Raw genomic sequence first — 22,344 nt, 5'->3', positions numbered from 1 at the left:
CTTATTTGTCGGGGGGAGGGGGTGGAGTGGTTTGTGGAGGGTGTGTGGGGGTTAGCAGTGTCAACCTTTTGTCCTGTTTAGGCTTTCAACTAACAGGAAGAGGCCCACCCACAAGAGGGAGGGCAATCTGCTTTACTCAAGTCCTCCCCTTAAAATGTCTACCTCATCTAAAAATATCCTCAAAGAAACACTCAGAATAATTTTTGCTTGACTATCTGGGCTACCTCTGGCCCAGTCAAGTTGACACATAAAATTAACCATCACAGGTATTAAGTGAATACATTTCTGAGGTAACATTCCTAAGAGAGCCAGATCTCACTTTACAGGCGCTTTTATATTTACATATTTCTCTTCTAAATAAATATACTTTAAGGATACAGATATACTTCATATACTCTGTTTTTCAAGTTTCTAGAACTGGGTTTCCTTACCCTCAGCACTACTGATTAATATTTTGGGCCAGATACTTTGTTATTGTGGGGGCTGTCCTGTAGGATGGTAGGATGTTGAGCAGTACCCTTGGCCAAAGGATACTACCTACTAAGTAACAGTGAGTCCCAACTCCCCACTAGATGCTAGTAGTATCCTCCCAGTTGTGACAACCAAACATATCTCCAGACGTAGCAAATGGCTCCAGGGTGGGGGTGGGGGGGCGGGGAGGCAAAACTGTCCCTGGTTGAAGATCCATAGTTCTAGATCGATGTGGATATGACAACTTACTAGCAGTTGTTATATTGTGGTATCATGGGAAACTTCAGAGTGTGATTTTTTTTAAGTCTTTGCTTTCATTTCTCTCTAATGTTGTATAGGTAGCTTTCCCAGGTATTACCAGACATTTTCTGTAAATCTGAGATTATTTTAAAATAAGGTACAAAACAAGTAAGATAGTTGTAGTTATATTGTTATCTTCCATATATTTGCCAAGTGCCACATACACCCACAACTCTTTCTATCAGCACCACTGCACCCTTCACACTAGGACCAGGCTTCAGTTTAGGAGTCTGTTCCATGAGTACTGTCATATGGAAGCCTCAACAATCCTAGGAGGTATCATTCCCATTTTGCAGCTCTTGAAACCAAGGCTCAGAGAGGAAAGTGGCTTGGTTAAGGTCGCCCAGATGCTCTTTCCCTTCTGCAAAGTAACATGAGAGGCCAGCTGGCGAAAGAAAAACTGTCTGCTTAACAAAAAATCATACACAAGCTGGTGATACTTTATTATACAGAGAAGTTGGCAAAGGACAGCTTCATTTCTGTCAAAGAATCTCCACCAAAAATTTCTAGTGATTCATGGGGTGATCCAGTTAACATAATAAAACAATAGCTGATATTTATTGAGTCCTTGAAATATTCCAGAGCTATTAAATGAGATGCAAATCCCACCATAAAAACTGGAATTTTCATTAGGACCCAGACTTAGAAAAGGCCGAGCTTCAAAGATTCGGACTTGCATAGACTGAGGACTCCCATTTCCAGAAGTTCAAAAACCTCCTTTCTTATCTAAATGAGAGAAAAGGAAAAAAAAAAAAAAAGAAAAGGTTAAGATCAAGAAAAGATGGTCTTGGTGAATAAATTCAACCATCTGGACTTCTAGTATTTGTGTAGCTGTTATAGCCAGAATCAGGGAGGGCAAAAATCTTTACCTGTGTTTTATTCAGAATTGAAATATTTACTTAAGGAAGAGGTACTTAATAAAACATCCATTTCATTAAAGGGCCCTTTTGTAACCATTCAAAATAAAATCTCATAAAAAATCTTCTACAGGGGCGCCTGGGTGACTCAGTGGGTTGGGCATCTGCCTTCAGCTCAGGTCATGATCTCAGGGTCCTGGGATGGAGCCCCGCATCGGGCTCTCTGCTCAGCAGGGAGCCTGCTTCCTCCTCTCTCTCTGCCTGCCTCTCTGCCTACTTGTGATCTCTCTCTCTGTCAAATAAATAAATAAAATCTTAAAAAAAAATCTTATACAAAGGTTTTCAAAATACCCAAAGTATGGCGAGATTGCACACATATTTCAATATAGGATAGCTGATAATGATGACATCAACATAATACAAATAACTGGGTGACAAGGTTTTTTCTTTGACACAATTCCTCCTTATCATTATATTTAGAAAACTTTCAGTGGATTACTCAGATTTCACATTATAACTGAAATAATCAGAAACAGACTTAAGTTCCTAACATCAAATTTGTGAACTGGTTTTAAAAAACCAGTCACCAGGTGCCTGGGTGTCTCAGTGGGTTAAAGCCTCTGCCTTTGGCTCAGGTCTTGATCCCAGCGTCCTGCTGGGATCAAGCCCAGCAGCCAGCTCCCTGCTCAGTGGGGAGCCTGCTTCCCCCCTCCCCCCTGCCTGCCTCTCTGCCTACTTGTGATCTCTGTCTGTCAAATAAATAAATAAAATCTTCAAAAAATAAAAAATTAACATTAAAATATAAAACCAGTCAGTTCAGGGCAAAGGTGTGTGTGTGTGTGTGCGTGCACGCGCGCCTATTTGTGTATGTGTGTAGGAAACTGAAAAAATTATCTTTTAACCTGTACAGATGTCTGAAGTAACTCACTGATCAATCATAATCAGGTTGGTCATTCTGGGGATATAGTTTTAAGTGGTAAGTTAATTTATTCAGCATGTTTGGAGGATTAGTTCCAAATCTCTTTGATAGTTGCTGCCATGATTAATTAGGTTGGTGACTGGCAGCCATTTTTATTATTGGATAAATCTTTTTCTCTCCAACAGACACTTCTTTTTTTTTTTTTTTTTTAAAGATTTTATTTATTTGACAGGCAGAGATCACAAGTAGGCAAGAGCGAGGCAGAGAGAGAAGAGGGGGGAAGCAGGCTCCCTGCCAAGCAGAGAGTCCAATGAGGCACTCGATTCCAGGACCCTGGGATCATGACCTGAGCAGAAGGCAGAGGCTTAACCCACTGAGCCATCCAGGCACCCCTCTAACAGATACTTCTAAACATTGGGCTAGATTGAAAAATTGTCCCATGATACACAGTAGGTGGCAAATCAATTTTTCACATTTTGATGATAATGGATTATTTTTATTTATTTATTTATTTTTAAGATTTTATTTATTTATTTGACACAGAGAGAGAGAGAAATCACAAGTAGGCAGAGAAGCAGGTAGAGAGAGAGAGGGGGGAAGCAGGCTCCCCACTGAACAGAGAGCCTGATGCGGGGCTTGATCCCAGGACCCTGAGATCATGACCTGAGCTGAAGGCAGAGGCTTTAACCCACTGGGCCACTCAGACGCCCCTGGATTACTTTTATAATATAGAATGAGCTAATGCTGTGGCCACAAAGGCACTTAATCAGTTTTAATACACTGAGACATCAAAATAATTTCCCCACTAAAACAAAAACAAAATAGCACTCTATATTAAGTGAGTTTTGGGGCATGGGAGACGCAGGCCATGCGGCAAGTTTGTGCCTCTACTCCCTCACACATCTTTAAGGATGAAAGACAAAGATGACTATGTCTCTAAAGCAAAACACACAAAAATATGCCAAGTCCTCCAGATCTTCCTGTTTCTCAAAGGTACAATATAAATGTGGTCCCCAGTGGGGCAGAGACCCTGGTCATATAAAGAAGAAACAAAGCTGATTCCTATAAAACAAAGGGAAAGGATACAGTTAGGTCTAAGTGGGTGAGATGGACTCTGTAATTGCAGTTACTTCAGAGTTAAAAGATAGAAATCATTTCAATGGCCAGAATGTGCTCGCTCCCCATGTCAAAGATTTTATTACTGTGTCTGAACTCAAGTTCAAGTTGAAGAAAAAAAGATTAAAAGCAATTGCTGGTTACACAGTACCTCGGGAATGTCCATCATCCTCCTCAACTTCTGATCTCTCCAGTTCCAGTCAAAAACGAGAAACTTTAGGGGGTTCAAATTAAGGCCACCTGAAAGAAACAGAGAGAGAGAGTTGCTACAGCAAAGACCTCATGACAAAAGCTTATTCAAATGACTTTTTAGTCTCCTGGTTGCTTTTTGCCTCATTTGCTGTCCTCTCCCCCAGCAACTAATCTCTGCACACTGAAGGAGGCGGCCCTTGCTGATGGAAAACAAATGCAGCACTCTGAGATTGCTTTCCTTACAATCTTATCACTGATTCTGAGGGAAGCAGAGAAGCTGCTAAACTTGTCAATTGCTCAAGTGCTGCCAAAGAAACAATCCCAAACCTCCATTTCAGGAAGCCCCAGACGGTGAAGTCTTATTCCTGAGAGGAATTTGGTAAGATGGATCCTGCAGCCTGGGTAGTGGCCCTTCAGAGGAGTTGAGTCCAATGCAGTGTGAATGACTGTGAGGAGGTGAACGGAGAGACAGATGAGGGTGGGGTTCAGGGGTTAATTTTAGACAGAAAAGGAAGTAAATGTGAATAGGCTCTATTCAAAGTCCGTGATCATTTGAGAAGACTAGTAAACCACTTAAGGACTCCATTTCTACTATCTTCTTCTCTATCTAGAGATAATTACGGAATGAGGGGCTGGAGGAGACCTCAGAGTCTGTCCCTTAGAGGTCTCAGAGTTTGGCACAGTTTTTCACACTCCCCATGTTCTTTCCATTGCCCCAAGCTGTTTCATGTTACATGTGGAAACATAACTGAAGCCTTCGTTTACTCTGCAGCGCTTCCCCCTCACTTTTCTCTGTGATTATTTCAATATTTCCCCTTCTGCCCAAAAGACTTTTCTTCTTATAATTCCTCTTATTTATTTAAATATTTTATTTATTTACATATTTGAGAGAGCGAGAAAGAGAGCGAGCACACACAGGCACCTGAGTGGTGGTGGTGGTGGGGGCACAGGCAGAGAGAGACTCTGAGGCAGTCTCTGCACTGAGTGTTCCCTGATGCAGGGCTCAGTCCTACGACCCTGAGATCATGACCTGAGCTGAAGTTAAAAGCTGGATGCTTACCCAACTGAGTCATCCAAGTGCCCCAATTATGCCTCTTATTTAAAATTCTCTCTGTGGGGTGCTCAGTGGGGACTGAGTCTGGGATCAAGCCCCATATCAGGCTCCCTGCTCAGTGGGGAATCTGCTTCTCCTTCTGCCCCCCACCCCACTCTCTTGCTTTCTCTTACCCTCTCTCTCTCTCAAATAAACAAATAAAATCTTAAAAAAATAAAATTCTCTCTGCAAAATTAAAAATGATAAATTGAGAAGGACAATGGATTGGTAGTCTTCTCTTAAAAATAACTTACTGTTGGTGGGAGAGCACACAGATACAGCCTTTCAGGAAGGCACTTGAGCATTATATAATAGGAGCTTTAAAATGCTTACTATTTGGGGCGCCTGGGTGGCTCAGTGGGTTGAAGCCTCTGCCTTCGGCTCAGGTCATGATCCCAGGATCCTGGGATCGAGCCCCGCATTGGGCTCTCTGCTCAGCAGGGAGCCTGTTTCTCCCTCTCTCTCTGCCTGCCTCTCTGCCTACTTGTGATCTCGATCTGTCAAATAAATAAATAAAATCTTAAGAAAAAAAAAAAAGAAATGTAAATATAGTTAGTGGGGCACCAGGCTAGCTCAATCGGTAGAGTATATAACTCTTAATCTTAGGGTTGTAAGTTTGAGCCCTACACTAGGTCTAGAGATTACTTTAGAAACAAAATCTTAAAAAAAAAAACAAAAAAACTTAAATATAGTACTTGCAAAGATTATCATTGCAGTACTATTTTTAATAGCAAAAAATTAGAAATAATCCAGGTATCCTACCATAATTGAATTGCTAAATATATATATATATATGTACATATATATATATATATATAAACTTGGGATAAATCCAAAATATATAAAAAATTTCTGCAAATCAGTGGCAAAAAACTTCTGCAAATCAGTGGCAAAAAACACCAAACAATCTGATTTAAAAATAGACAGAGGGCATTATATGTTTATTAAAATAAAAAAAATAAAATAAAAAAATTAAAATAGAGGAAATGAATATAGATATTTTTGCAATGAAGACATCCAAATGGCCAACAGGTACATGAAAAGATGCTCAGCATCACTAATCATCAGGGAAATGTAATTTAAAACCACAATGAAATATTACATCACACCTGCTAGGATAAATATTACCAAAAAAACCCCACAAGAAATAATATGTGCTGAAGAGGATGTGGACAAAAGGGACCTGTTGTGTACTGTTGGTAGGAATGTAAATTGGTATAGCCACTATGGAAAACAGTATGGAAGAACTCTCAAGAAATGGAAAATAGAATTACCATATGATCCAGCAATTCCACTTCTGGGTATATACCCAAAGGAAGTAAACTCACTATCTCAAAAAGATATATGCACCCCTGTTACTGCAGCATTATTTTTAACAGCCAAGACATGGAAGCAGCCCTCAGTGTCCATCAACAAAAGAATGAAAAAAGAAAAGGTTACACACACACACACACACACACACACACACACACAGAATGAATATTGTTCAGTCACAAAAGGGAAGGAAATCTTGTCATTTGTGATAATAGGGATGAATCTTGGGGGCATTATGCTAAATGAAATAAGTTAAACAGAGAAGGACAAATATTGCATGATTTCACTTAAATGTAGAATCTAAAAAACCTAACTCATAGATACAGAGAACACATTGGTGGTTGTCAAAGGTGTGGGGGGGTGGTTTGGGGAAAATGGGAGAAGGTGGTCAAAAGGTAAAAACTTCTAGTAGTAAGGTAAATAAATTCTGGGGATGTAATGTGCAGCACAGTGAGTGTAGTTAATCCTGTACTGTACATATGAAAGGTGCTAAGAGAATAGATCTTAAGAATTCTTGTCACAAGAAAAAAAATTATAACTATTTGAGGTGATTAATGTTAACTAAATTTATTGTGGTAATCATTTCACTATATATGTATAAAGTGATATTGTACATACTGGAGTAATATAAGTTTATATGTCAATTATGTCTCACTAAAACTATAAAAAACAGTAGAATATTATGTAGAATATTATGCAGCCATTAAAAACAAAAAATTAAAACTATTCCATGGCAAAGAAAGTCCTCATAAGATATTTTAAGTGGAGGGGTGCCTGGGTGGCTAAGTGTTGGTTGGTTAAGTGTCTGCCTTCAGCTCAGGTCATGATCCCAGGGTCCTAGGATTGAACCCCACATCCAGCTCCCTGCTCAGCAGGGAGCCTGCTTCTCCCTTTTCTTGTGCTGCTCTCCCTGCCTGTGCTCTCTTGTTCTCTCTCTGTCAAGTAAATAAAATCTTAAAAAAAGAAAAAGAGTTGAGAAAAGGTAAGTGGAAAAGACAAGTTATAAAATTATTATATATAGTTTGATTTCCACTTATAAAAATATATAAATACAGGGGCCACCTGGGTGGCTCAGTGGGTTAAAGCCTCTGCCTTCGGCTCAGGTCATGATCCCAGGGTCCTGGGATCGAGCCCCGCATCAGGCTCCCTGCTTGGTGGGGAGCCTGCTCTCCCCTCTCTCTCTGCCTGCCTCTCTGCCTACTTGTGATCTGTCTGTCAAATAAATAAATAAAAAGATATCTCAAACCAAGAACTTTGTTTTTTTTTTGTTTTTTGTTTTTTTTTTTTTTTAATTTTTTTATTTTAATAAACATATAATGTATTTTTATCCCCAGGGGTACAGGTCTGTGAATCGTCTGGTTTACACATTTCACAGCACTCATCATAGCACATACCCTCCCCAATGTCCATTTCCCCACCACCCTCTCCCATCCCCCTTCCCCCCCGCAACCCTCAGTCTGTTTCTTGAGATTGAGTCTTTTATGGTCAAACCAAGAACTTTGATTATAAAAAAAATATATATATATATATATATAAATACATAGAAAAAAAGACTAAAGGAAATATATTCAATATTAACTAAAAGTGATTGTCTCTAAAGTGATTTTCTTTTCTATACCTTTTTGCATTGTTAAAAAGCTCTTACTGTTAGAAAATCTCCTTTATTATTAAATTAAAACAATATACTTCTGTCTATAACTGTACAGATCCCAATGTCATGGGATATCTTTGGAAGTCTGGAAACTTTCCTTAATATATCATATATATATAAACACCTTAAGTCATAAACAGCTATATAGAATGAGTTATGTGCCATTTGCTCAGCTTTGTTAGATTCCCAGTTTCTAGAGTGCTAGAATTGTTCTCCCCCCGCCTTTTCTTAAGATTTTTTTTTTTTTTAATTTGAGGGAGAGAGACAGAGACAGAAGTATGAGTTGGGGAGGGAGGGGCAGAGGGAGAGGGAGAAGTAGACTCCTTGCTGAGCAGAAAAAATCAACAGCTCCTTAAATGATTTTTCCACTTCTTAAATAAAATAAGCTTTCACAGTGAGACCTCACAACTCTATGGAAATCAAATTTCAATAATATGTAGAGCTTTGTTTTCTCTCTTTCCCTTTCTCTCTTTTTAAATATGGAGAAGAGTGACTCTTTTGACTGGGGGGCTTGGTGACACACAAGAAACCACCTCGATTCTAGGGAGGGGTGAGGTGAATCTCTGGCCAAGAACTGTGGGAGAAGCGGGGTTTACCCCTGGGCTCTCCTGCTGCCCAGCCAAACTCTCCCAACTCTATGTCTCACAAATATGCTATGCGTATCTCTCATCTGTTCCTTCGCTTCAATGTCCTCCCATGTCCATAAGGCAAAAACCCAAACTCTTCAGCTTAGTGTTTAAGACCCTCCCTCCACACTGACTTTCTTTCCAACTGAATCACCAGCTACTAAACTCTGTGAAGTTTCCAACCAAGAAAGTTGGTTTCTTTAATAAAAATAAAAACTAACATTTGATTTCTTAGGGTGTGAAACTCATTGTGTCAAACTCTTTATTGGCATTTTATTATCATACCAATCCTTTGAGGAAGATATTACCACTATCCCTGTTATTTGAATACAGAAACAGATTTAGAGAGGTTAAGTAACTTGCCAAGGTCACAGGGCTGGACCTGGGATTTGACTCTGGACTGAATTCATAATAGGGTTTGTAACCTCAACCCTGTATCTCAGTCATGTGTATCTGCCTGCCCTCTTCTGACTCAGCAGTTCTCCCATTCCTGATTGCTTTTTCTCACATCGCTGTACTTCAAAGATCCTATTTTAATCCTACTCACACTTTAAAGATCAGATAAAGATCCTTTCCTCTCTAAAGCCTTCCACACAGATTCGGCCTCCATAACAATGTATTTTAACTCCTATAGGACTTGGAAGTGCTCATTTGGCCCCTGGCATTTACTGCCTCATGTCCTCAATCTCCATCTACGCACATTTATTTCTTCAAGGATCAGGAGCTCCTTGAGGGGGAGAAGCTCTGGAACTATGAAGGCCTAGACTGGGAAACTGTGGGAGAGCCACTTAACCCTTCAGAGCTTCAGGGTTTTCTAAGAAATAAAAATACTAGCCTGCACGGGTGCCATGAATATTTAATGAGACACCTAAGAGTGTTTAGCGTAGACCAGTGCAAGTATGAACTAAAAAAATACGTTTCCATTCCTTGTCTGGAGCTGCTAGGTTTGTTATGTCTTTGTAATTGCACAGCCTTTTGTGTATATATATATATATATATATATATATATATATATATATATTTTGTATATATATAGTGTATATATATAGCCTTTTGTATGTATATAGTGGGTTCAATTAACCCTGGATGGCTTTCATCTGGAAAGAAACATAAGTATTTTAAGCTTTTGTTTGCTTCTTGGCAAATGCCCATCTTTATATTGAGTCATTACATTGATGAACCCATTTCTTTTATATATATATATAAAAATCTATGAATAGCTCCAGTCATAAACCAAAGTTCTATTACTATATTAAATAAATAATTTGGAAATGAGTATTGAAAAGAAATCTTTAATCAGTCTGGCAGGTAAAACAGGTAATAAGATCATCAGCAGATTAACAGGTTTTAGGCTATTCACTTTGAGAAAGCTAACAAATTATAAAAACCCACTGGTGGACGCCGTCTGGAATACTTTCTGGGTAAAGTACTAAAAGAGAAATGCATTTGGGAGAAATATTCTAGAATACTTACATTTCATCCATAGAAACTGCATTTTTGTTTCAACATGTTTTATATGAAACCCTCAACTGAAATGGCAGTCTTGGGAACCAAGATTCAATTAATTAAGAGGGATATACTAACTCATCCAGCTCTACAAATTCTAGAGGTTGCAAATTGGTCAAATGAATTGTGGATCCACTAACCTGCTTAAAGCAACTGGAATTTGAATATATTTAGGTGGACACATGTACCACAGTTCACCACAAGCCTTACTATTATTCCCTATTGCACTATACCTGCTGGCTAGCTTTACTGACAAAAGACTGTTTCCAACTCCCGGATGAATACAGAAATCTGGTTTCACTACATCACAAATGTGGTTTCCTAAACTCACATGGGTTAAGGGAAAGTCCCAGTTCTGAGTAGGCATACCAGTGCCTCTCTTCATACCTTGTTTAATGAGTTCTTTAATTCTCCCCGGTGTTCCTACGCCCAGGTGCACCACACGCTTCTCCAGCAACTTTACCTGCTCTTGGACCTATTTATTTCAAGATGGAGGACATGAAAGGCAAGAAGAGTCATTAGAAAGGGCAATGACAGGCATTTCACCTAAAAGCTAAAGAAGTAAGAAAGCAAATAGGACTACCCTTGTTTAGGCCCAACTTCCAGTGCAAAGAAGGTTTATTAACATCAAGATAGAAATGCATCACTCTCTAAAACTGGCAAATCTTCAAAGAACCCAGGGGTCAAACCTCAGCTTCTGTGCAGGAATCCTGGAGCATAGAGGAGTAGCGACTTTTGTTGGGGCAGGTGGGCATGCAAAGGCAGGGGATGTAAAGAACACAACAGTTGTTAAATATGTTATATAAGAAGGCACCAAAGGAAACACCTGCTAAGGAGTTAAGAAAAAGCTAGGAGCAGCCCTTAAGGATAACTTACAATACCCATCAGGAACCATGGGCCCTTACTTACCTTAATGTGTTTTGCAAATAATTTCATAACTTTGCTGTCTCCTCTAAATGCTGTCATTGACCTAATTAAAAAAAAAAAAAAGATTAGATTAATGCCTAAGAAAACTTACTCATTGCCGGCCATGTTGACTACTTAAGTATTATATCTTGCTTTAAAGAGAATATATGTGTTTAAGTGTGTAACTATGAGCATATGCATGTGTAAATATTCACAGATACAAAAAACTGAGATTTTCAGGTTGGCCCATGGATGGAAGGAAAGTGAGGAATCCTTTTATTCAGGCCTGTATCTGGGTTGGCTTCTACTTTTCATACACAAGGTTAACTTTACTTAGGTTTCCTTGATAACTGAAACTTATGGATCTGCCCTTCATTTGCAATACAGAATTTCCATATTTCAGGTCCCTGGCAGAGAATTTATTTGTAAATTCTGCAGTATAGTTCTCATACAAAATTTGGTTGCAAGAAGTATCTTGGAGCAGTGATGTCAGCCTATGCTCTGTGGAGCCCAAAGGCATCTACAAAAGTTTGTATGTGACTGCCATGGTGGGTTGCTGGGAATAAGCTGACAGGGAGGAGAAGGCTTATGTCCTGCAATCAGAGGAATCCCCCACTTTTATCTACTTAGCAGAGCGAGCTTTTCTGCAAAATTTTGTATGTGTTAATGCTCCTGGCATCAACAGGTATAAAAGAACAATCAATCCTTTAGTTGCTGTTTGGGAATAGAACTAACATGGGAATATGCTTGGAAATATTATTATCTTTTATATATATTATTATGTTTTCAGAAATGTTATTGACTGTAGGAATAGATGAATTTGCAAGATAGTAAATTATACAAGTTCTGCTGTACTTGACTTTTACTCATACATAAGCTTTCTCCACAGGAAGGTTAACTAGGAAGACAGAGTTTAGAGGACATGTTTAACATTAATTCATGGTCCTCAAAAGAATAGGTATTCTTATAAAAGTTAGAATTATTCACCATTAGTCTTTATGAATAGGGCTTATTGTGCAAGCTCAGAAATCTCTTTTTGCAAATCACCTAACCTTAAAGTAGATCACAATATTACTAAAGACACAGAACACAGAATTGGTAAATGAAGTGTGACAACACAGAGCTTTTATGCCCTTCAGAAAGGTATTTATGTACAGTTAAAGCCCAAATCAATGTGACAGCTTGTTTTTAAGAGGCCATTTCCAGGCCAACCCCTTTGCCATTAATGTCTGAATCTGAAATGAACTCTGTGGTTGTAGTTTTTAAAACACTGAAAAGTCAATGTAAACTACTATGACTTCAGAACCAGAAAGTATAGCTGCCCAGAAACAGTTGGGAGTCTTGAAGATCAATTGTGTTTGGAACAGAAATAGTTGCAAGAAACACTTTTATTTTACTGAGAGTCGGTATGATACAATTTAATGTGTGTGCCTCGCAGGGAAAGGAGAGTTTGAAGAACTTAAAAACCCACTTTTCTAAATTTGTAATCAGATTAGTTCATTTAGAAAAATACATGCAAGTAACTATTGAAAGTCTACATTTGCACCTTAATTTATTTTCTCCAGGACCTGAATTTTCCTTTGTTTTGTCTCCTGTCAAAGCTGGTGCAAAGCCTGGCCCTGGAATAGGGCTAGTTCCAGTAAATTCCAATTTACTCCGATGGCCCTTCTCTGAAAAATCATTGTTAACATTGATCCCATGGAAGCCTTTTTGTTTTTTCTACAAAAACTACAGTAAATGAAAAGGTATGTGAAAGCACCTGGTAAAGCATTGACAAATTATCTTTAAAACATAATTTTTATATTTAAATTTCAGTCCATTTGGAATTTACTTTGGTATGAGAAGTGAGATAGGGATCCAACTTTACTTTTCCAGATGGCTACCCAGTTGTTCCAACACCATTTATTAAATAATCCATCTTTCCCGTCTGCTTTGTCACTTTTGCCATATGCTACGTTTTCACATGCATATGGGCCTATTTCTGAACTTCCAATTCTGTTCCACCGGTCTGATCTGTCATGCGTATGCCAGTTCCATACTGTTTGAATTAGTGAGACTTGGTAACGTATCTATTGGTAATCTGGTAGATACTATAGGTATAGTATCCTCTCACTAATGTTCTTTCTCAGAATTTCCCCAGGTATTTTTCTTCTGTATTTTCTCTTATGAACTTAGAACTATAGCTTATCTTTAACTTTTGAGCTTTAGCTTATTGAGTTAGAAAACCAATTCTACTGGAGTTTCACTGGGAATCTGTGAAATTTATAGATTATTCTAGGTAAAACAGGCATCTTTGCAACAGTGACTTTTTTTTTTAATTTAAAGATTTTACTTATTTATTTGACACACAAAGAGAGAGAATGAGCAAGTATAAGCAGGGACAGTGGCAGAGGGAGAGAGAGAAGTAGAAGCTGAGCAGGGAGCCTGATGCAGGACTCAATCCTAGAACCCTGGGATCATTACCTGAGTCAAAGGCAGATGCTTAACCAACTGAGCCACCCAGGCATCCCTACACTTATTCTTCCTATTTAGCAATATTGAATGCCCTTTTGTTTAAGATCTTTTGAGTTGTGGGGCACCTGGGCGGCTCAGTGGGTTAAGCTTCCGACTCTTGATTTCAGCTCAGGTCACCATCTCAGGGTGGTGAAATGGAGCCCCACATCAGGCTCTGTGCTGGGCATGGAGCCTGCTTAAGATTCTCTCTCTTCTTCTCCCTCTGCTTCTCCCTGCCCCCACCACCTCTTAAAAAAAGATCTGAGTTGCTTATGTAATATTTTCTTTATATAGATTTTGGTAGGTTTATTACTTGGTAGTCTATTTTTTCTTGTTATTATTTTAAATTAGATCTTTTCTTCCATTATTTTTTCCAACTCGTCATTGCTTATATTATTTCCTTGCTTTTACTCTTGCTCTCTAGATTGGCAGAACATGTGTTCTCCACACAAAAGCCAAAGTGATCCTTTAGAATGATTATTCAGATCATGTGACTCTTCCGCTCAAAATCTTCCAATAGCATTGTATCTCAGGGCCTTTTATACTTTCTGTCCACTCTGTCTGGAATGTTCTTCTTCTAGATATCTACTTGGCATTCTCCTTCACTTTGTTTATGTCTCTGCTCAAATGTCATTCTCCTTAGAAAAGCTTACTGTGACAACCCTTTTAAAAGTAGCCCTCCAATCCCCTCCTTGCTTTTGCCATGCTTTATTTTTTCTTATATAATTTAACATTATCTGACATCATAATGTGTATTTATTTGTTTATTGTCTGTCTCCCTCACCAGAAGGTAAGTTCTATGAAAGAAGGGATTCTGTTTATTTTGTTCATTGTTACATTTCCAACATATAGAACATATCAACTTGACACATCTCAGTTACTCAGAAAACATTTATGAAATGAATAGGTGAGGTATCTAACCTAATGAGCTCCAAGGCCCGGACAGCAGAGCTGCAGATGATCAACATCAGGACTGATTTCTTCTCATTATGGTTTTTCCGAAGTTTTACCCACTTAGGGCAGACTGAAAAAAAAATACCGTAAGAAAAATATTACTCTAAATATAGTAAAATAGGGCCCCTATTTATTTTAGCCCCCCTGAGTATTCTCCGATTATTCTTTGTTAGTGTTTAATTAGGTATTGTCCAGATTCTATTCTCTGGTTATTCAAGATATTAGATTAAAATGAAATATCATTAACTTATATCATAAAACACATAATATGCCAAGTAGCTAAATGTGACTAGTTTTAGGACCAAGTAAAAAAAAGTTTGGAATAATAAATTTTTGATAATTTATGTTTGATGCTTGATGGCAAAGACTAAAAAGAAAAAGAACTCAGATTCAATAATGTCAAATTTTAAGGAAACACTCAACACAAGATAAAAATGGAAATGACATTAAAATAATAGCAAGCATATATTAAATACAGACACTGTTTAGTTCTCATAACCCACTGAGGTTGATTCTATTATAACCTACATTTACACTTACTGAATTCAAGGTGCAGAAAGGTTTAAGAACTCAAGTTGAGTGCCATCAGAACTACTTTGAGTTTGAAAAAAGAATGTTAAATCTCTATATCTAAACTATTTCATTATCAGTCACAATAGATGACTACCTAATATGAATAATCTGGCTATTACTGGCTATACACAATAAATATCAAAAAGATGAAATTAGGTTGTGTAATAGCAATGGTCTGAGTTATGAGCATATGAAAAGAATTTCAGAACTTTACAGCCAGAATAAAGATCACATGTCCAACTTCCTTATCTTTCAGGTAACAAAGTCAAGTCCTGGAAGAGTACTCAGTGACTTGCCCCAGGTCAAATAGCAAGAGACTTGGAACTAGAATGATAATTAATCTCTGGATTCCTACACCAATACTTCTAATGTATTATAAACCAAATATGAGATGAAAACTCAAATTCTCAAAGCCAGGGCAAAACAAGAATAAACTTAAATAAACAGAAATTAATATCAAAATGTACCTTAAGAAAACCCTCCATTTCAAATCCATTTGAGGTGGAAAGTTTTGCTTTTTTTTTTTTTTTTTTTTTTTTTTAAAGATTTTTTATTTATTTAACAGACAGATCACAAGTAGGCAGAGAGGCAGGCAGAGAGAGAAGGGAGGAAGCAGGCTCCCTGCTGAGCAGAGAGCCCGACACGGGGCTCGATCCCAGGACCTTGGGATCATGACCCGAGCCGAAGGCAGCGGCTTTAACCCACTGAGCCACCCAGGCGCCCCAAGTTTTGCTTTTAAATGTAGTTTCAAAAGTTTTTATTTTAACTAGATGGCTCGTATGCTTTAATGGAGTAATAACACCTTGGTGAATAACTTAAAAGAAAACCATAGGTTACTTACTTTCTTTAAGGTATGATGAGAGACTATGAGTCAAATCATTGGCCTTGAAGAAACAGGAGTCTAGAATAGGACAAACATGCTTTGTAGAGGATTTTGCAAACATACACATGATCAAAACAGATCCATTGTGAATGTGTCTTCTTGAATAAGGTTGTAAAACATTAGTGAATGGGGCTCATTATATATTTTAAAGTGTTGTCCAGTATTTAAAACAGCAGCAATAAGAGCAAGTAAGCTTTTCACTGTCCATGATTTTTCTTTTTCTTTTTTTTTTTAAAGATTTATTTATTTATTTGACAGAGAGAGAAACAGCAAGAGAGGGAACACAAGCAGGCAGAGCGGGAGAGGGAGAAGCAGGCTTCCCGCTGGGCACGGAGCCAGATGCGGGGCTCTATCCCAGGACCCTGGGATCATGACCTGAGCTGAAGGCAGACGCTTAACAGCTGAGTTGCCCAGGCGCCCCTGTCCCTGATTTCTTAGAGTAGTGAAATAGAAGCTTGTTGTATCAATGAACTAATGAAGAATGTTTATTTTTCAAATCATGGAATAGGCAATATACAAAGGTAAAGGGGGAAAGAGCTAACAAATGTAAGTAGAGAGGCTCAAACTCACTAGTCATCACAGAATTGCATATTACAATGATGAGGTAATACTTCACACACCCATTAGAATGATAGCTGTTAGAAAGAGGTATAATACCAACTCTTGTCAAGAATGTAGGGTGATGGGGCGCCTGGGTGGCTCAGTGGCTTAGAGCCTCTGCCTTTGGCTCGGGTCATGATCCTGGGGTCCGGGGATCGAGTCCCGCGTCCGGCTCTCTGCTCCGTGGGGAGCCTGCTTCCCTTCCTCTCTCTCCGCCTGCCTCTCTGCCTACTTGTGATCTGTCAAATAAATGGATAAAATCTTAAAAAAAAAAAAAAAAAAGAATGTAGGGTGATAAGCCTCTTGTGAAATGTAGGTGGAGGGGCACCTGGGTGGCTCAGTGGGTTAAAGCCTCTGCCTTTGGCTCAGGTCATGATCCCAGGGTCCTGGGATGGAGCCCCATACCGGGCTCTCTGCTCAGCAGGGAGCCTGCTTCCCTTCCTCTCTCTCTGCCTACCTGTGATCTCTGTCAAATAAATAAATAAGAATCTAAAAAAAAAAAAAAGAAATGTAGTTGGAGGTGTAAACTGGTAATAGCTATTCTGGAAAGTAGTCAAATTAAGTTGTATACACTCTATGACCCCATGATTACATTCCTGAGTAAATAATGGAAAGAAATTCTTATGTGATCTATAAAGAGATAAACACGAGTATATTTATCCTATCATTATTTGTGATAGTGGGGAGCAGGAAGCAACCTAGGTGTCCATATCTGAGAAAATGGATGACCAACAGGTGGTAGATAAAATCACTGGCATAATGTTTAGCATTAAGAAGCAAGGAACTTGATGTGCACTAAGCCATATACGCATATCTCAAAAAAGTGCTCAGAGAGGAAAGAGACAGAATGAGAAGTTTAGCACATTGTTTAGATAAATTGTAAAATGTACACACATACAACAACACGACATTTTACAAGCATATATACATATTTAAAAGCATGTATTAACACAATAGAGTGAATGCTCTGGGGAAAGTAAAGAGGAGTGTGGACTGAAGAAGAGTGGGAATAATGCATCAAAACACAACACAACACTAGAGTAAAAGACAATATAACACTAAAATAAAATATAAGGGCCTTGCTCAACCAAGGTCTAGCAATTACGTAGTATTAGTAACTCTGTACCTGAGATGTATAAAAAAGCTGGATCATGTTTATTATTCTAATTCTTTCTATAAGAAAAAGGTTTTCTATAAACACAGTAGAGTGCTAGGGAGTAAACTACTACTAAATTAAATGACATTAATATTGTGACCCCGCATATGTAACTCACATTATGTGAGTTAACTAACTTCAAAGATGTTGCTTCCTATACAGCTGTAGAGCCTTTGATGTTCTTAAAACTGTAATTTCCCAAGCCTGAATATGATCAGATTCACCTGGAGAGCTTTACAAACGATACAGATTCCTAGGACGGACTCTTTTTGTTAGTAAGTCAGAATTCCTTGGGGGTGGGCCTGGGAATTTGCTTTTTAAGTTCTTGGGTGATTCAGTTGCTGCTAGCCTACAGGCATTTAGTACTGATCTAAACCACACTGCAGCTCTCAGGAGGACAGCTGAGTTAACTCCAAGAAATTCCTGCCTCAAAACTAATTAAGTGCCCATGTGTATGACATTAACAATATACAGTGAACAATATTAATCGAAAAGACATGTTCCTGCCCTACAGACACAAGTAACCTCAAATCAAAACCAACTTAGACACTCAGCAAACTAATAGGAACAGTGCCTCATTATCTATATTCACCTTATATTTATGCTCCTGCCCATGCCTGTTCCAAATAACCCAGAGTGTGTCCCTTCTCTTACTTACTGTGGACTTCCTCTCTGTCCTTGGTTTCGTATGTAGCAAACTGGGCCTTCTCCTAAACGGTCTCTCGATGCTTTTATTCACTGTGTCTCAGAATGGCCCAATTTCTTAACTGAAAATGAAAACCTGTTCTTTTTGTCTATAAAAGTATTTTTAACATATTTTTAACATTTTCCGTCCTTCCTAAACCAAGCCATGACCATACCTTCTTGTTTAACTATATAACTGAACTGTAATAGAGCAATAATATAATGTAAACTCACTATGGAAATCCAATGACTTTAAAGGTTTCTTATGACCTCTGTATCTCTATAATGCTAGAAAATTAAGATTTATGATGTTCTATAAGTATACACAGCAGCAGGGATCCCACTATCTCACAAATCCTTCCTGAGTTGAAGGTGTACGCTAACAAAGAACTAGAAGGATAAAGCAACCACTGAGTCAAACTTCAGTTAAACTTTGAACAGAAGCTCTGTTACAACACTTCTGTTCCTGTGATACAGCAGTCAGGACTTAGCTCTTCTCAAAGGAACTACGCCTGGACAGGAGTGGTTTCTAACTGTTTAAAAAAAAAAAGTACAAGGAATACCCTTTAGGGAATTTAAGGAGTGCATTTCCACAAGAGCAAGATCTGGAGTTTTAGACTCCTCTGGGCTTTGTGAGTCTAAAACTCCAGATCTTGCTCTTTTGGAAATGCACTCCTTAAATTCCCTAAAGGGTATTCCTTTTGGAAAAGAAACAGATAGGGGCACTCCTGTTTCCAAACTTAATGTACTTTTTTTTTTTTTTTTAAAGCACATCACAAAGGAATTATAAAAATTCAGGGAATGGGATGTTTTTCAGCTCCTTAAGCCTCTAGAAAGCATAAAGTTGTAATGGAAAAGGGAAATCAAGCTACCCTTGACTTTTTCCAACAGTAGTAATTAGATATCCCTAGTAATCTATAAAAAGCTCATCTGAAAGAGTGATACCCAAACCTTGTGTGGTTTGATTTTGAAACAACATCTCTTCACTCTCTGCCCCAAAGAGTTAGAGGATGTATCCGAGTTTTCAAATTAATTAAAATCAGTTGTTTTAAGAATTTTGCAATATTTTTAACTTAATTATAAATATTCTAAGGCAGTAGATCTCGAACAATAGTAGGTTTAAGAATCACTTGGAGTGAGGTGTCAGCTTTGCTAAAAATGTGGAATTTTATTCCTATCTTTAGATAGTTTGCTTGAAAAAGTCTGGCCTGAGACCCAAAACACTACCATAAAAACAAAACTATAACTAGAAATCTGTGATAAGGACAACAAAACTGAGAAGCTTATTAAAGCTAAAACTGGGCACCTGTGTAGCTCAGTTGATTGAGTGATTCTTAGTTTCAACTCAGTTCATGACCTCAACAGTCATGACAATGAGCCTGGCATTGAGCCCCTGACTGGTCATTGGGCTCCCTGCTTAGCATGGAGCCTGGTGGAGACTCTTTCCCTCTCCACTTGTCTCCCAACTTGAGTGTGCACACTCTTTTTCTCAAATAAATAGATAAATCTTAAAAAAAAAAAAAAAAGCTACAGTTTTTGTCTATAAAGGGTGAGTAAACTATGTTTCGTATCTATACTTTTAATGTGTGCTTTATTTTTATTTTTATTTAACTTCTATCCTCAACTAGGGATTCTTACTCCTTGAAGAATGCTAAAACGATGCACATTCAACGATTAGCTTTTTAAAAAAAAATTAAATTACAAATCTTTCTTTAGACTGAACAGATACCATTTAGCATCTTAATGAAGAAATCATTTAAAAGTTACAACTATGAGGTTGAGGAAAGGAGTATTAGCACGTGGAAAATACACTGATTCACTGGCGGAGATACCTAGCCATAACATACATAGAGTAGGAAAGAAAAACCCTTTTTGCTCCTCCTCATCAGGAAAGTTGATAGCAATAACAATGAGTTCTGCTAAATGACTAACTTCAGAACAGTAAGGGAAAAAAAAGGAGGGAAAAAACCAAACAAGTCTGGCTGTACCTGGTAGGTTTAGTTCTTCTAATTCAATCACTGAACGATTGCTGCTGTAATAGTCCTTCATCAGTTTCTGTAGGTCTTCAGGGGTCCCTGGTTTTGGCTCTGATTTTGCAAGAACATCTGTAATTTTCTTCTAAGACATGAAAGGAAGGAAAAAAACCCAGGAAGATAGATTTTAGAATGATGTTAGCTTAGAATAGCTAAGAATCCTTTGGTACTTAAACTGCACACAGATTTTGGTGATAACTGAGTATGAATGTGAGTTCCAATAGATACACTTGAAAAAACTTAAATACTTTTTGGACACAACTACTGCTTTGAAAAATGAATGGGATATCTAAAAGTCTCTTTGTAACTCTTGGTCTATGGCTTCTAGGAGAACTGAAATTTCTGTAGGAGTCTTTATTAATAGGGCATTATTTTCTGTTAAAAGTCAATTAATCTTGTTGCTGTGGAAACCTCTCTTTAATCCTTCGAAGATTTTTATTCCCCAGAGTAGAATTTTGAGAATTTTTTTGCCTAACTTGGTTTTTAACGCACCGAGTCTCACTTTGGGTTTCTTGGATTAAGATAAAACCTGCAGGAGTAATCTGAGCATTGGAGCTCACTGCAAAGGACTATAGTCTCTTGACTGTCAAGTCTTGGGAGAGAGTCTTGAAGTGGCCCCATGGAAAGCAGAACAGGAATAACTTTACAGCATTTATTTTGATTTGAATTTACTTGTGCAGCATTTATTGAGTGCCTGCAATGTACTAGGAGCACACCACTGTTCAGTTAATTTTTACCACAAACTTCTCATTTCCTCCTAATGTTTCGCCAAAGATCCACAAACAGCCACTCCCCACCCCCACCTTTTCACCTCCTTCCACAATATCCTCATTTCTATACTGCTGCCAAGAATAGTCAAAGTTCTGTCAAATGAATTGACTTTTAAAATATGTCATCAGTAGGCACATTTTAGCATGACCTCAGCCAAGGCTAAAACTCTCTAGCTAGAGTTTTGACCTTGAGCCACCAAGAACATAACACTCCTGAAGGCCATTAATGTATAAACTATCAAAGAGAAGTTAAAGTCACTTCTTTAAGGACTTGCCAAACCTCAGCCAATTTGGCATCTCCCATCTTTCTATTTGGCCATTTGTGAGCAAAGAAAACATATGCACACATACTCCTAACTTTCTAAAAGCTTGCTGTTAAGTAATTGGTTTGAATCCATCTTCCTTACTCTAATCCCAATCATATTCCCTCTGCTGAATTCAGCAGTAGACCCTGTTGGCAGGGAGAGAATTACACTGGTGTTTTCACAACTGTGGTGCAAGGTCAAAGCAAACCACACCTTCTCCAAGGTTGAGCCATAAGAAAGTCTGTACACGAGCAAAAGAGTCTTCCATGCACTCATAGGCAAGTATTAAAATGTAAGGGGAGACTTTTGCTTTAAATTATGGTTCCAAATTATGGTCAGAAATGCCATATACTATGTTCATCTGGTTATTATTTTCTTTTTATTAATACTGTAAGTATAAGGTTTTAAAAACTGAAATGGATATGAAAAGAAAGTTGGTAAATTTCTTTCCAGCAGAGGAAAGGGCCAGAGAGCAGGAAAGCTTTGGGATCCTTCTAGAATTAGAAATCCATGTCTTCTAAAAACAATGAAAACAAAGGTGGATAACAAAGATATCTGGTGCTCCACAAGATTGAAATAGGAATCAGAAGAATTTATTTTTAGCTCCAACAGAAACACTTAAATACTTGTGACCTTAGGAAAGTCACCAAACCTCACTGAATCTTACAACCTCTAAAGTGGGAATTATAACAACTGCCTCATCAAAGTACACTATATAGAGATGTGAGGCAGATCAACTGGGGTTGTAAGAAAATTGTAAGAAAGTATGAATAATACCTTTCTTCTCTTTCTTGTCTTGGTGGCATCTTCTTTTGTTTCCTTTGGTTGTATCAAGAAACATTCTTTAGGCTGTAAAGAGATACAGATGAGGAAATTTTCATCTTAGCATGATGACAGGTCAACTAATGGTAGTAACCCCAGTGTACCTAGGCCATACAGGTA

General features: G+C 38.1%; 1 protein-coding gene across 4 annotated transcripts in view; it reads right to left on the bottom strand.

Annotated features, from left to right (window-relative positions):
- Window positions 1-887: 887 nt before the first annotated feature.
- The window catches only part of CMSS1 (cms1 ribosomal small subunit homolog), a 382,791-nt gene continuing 361,334 nt past the window's right edge, over window positions 888-22,344 (bottom strand). For 3 of the 4 annotated variants that reach the window (XM_080829347.1, XM_080829348.1, XM_080829349.1), the window contains 8 exons: window positions 22,180-22,251; window positions 20,283-20,412; window positions 15,813-15,872; window positions 14,366-14,468; window positions 10,955-11,015; window positions 10,433-10,520; window positions 3,815-3,903; window positions 888-1,497 (listed from right to left, as the gene is read on the bottom strand). In XM_080829347.1, the coding sequence (XP_080685473.1) occupies window positions 1,414-1,497; window positions 3,815-3,903; window positions 10,433-10,520; window positions 10,955-11,015; window positions 14,366-14,468; window positions 15,813-15,872; window positions 20,283-20,412; window positions 22,180-22,251 (687 nt within the window). In that variant the 3' untranslated portion in view covers window positions 888-1,413. The remainder of the gene's footprint in view (window positions 1,498-3,814; window positions 3,904-10,432; window positions 10,521-10,954; window positions 11,016-14,365; window positions 14,469-15,812; window positions 15,873-20,282; window positions 20,413-22,179; window positions 22,252-22,344) is intronic. The other variant, XM_080829350.1, reaches the window with a different exon arrangement.

Source organism: Martes martes (assembly GCF_963455335.1).
Source record: "Martes martes genome assembly, chromosome: 1".
Classification (NCBI taxonomy): domain Eukaryota; kingdom Metazoa; phylum Chordata; class Mammalia; order Carnivora; family Mustelidae; genus Martes; species Martes martes.
This window is presented reverse-complemented; position numbering and strand designations above follow the sequence as displayed.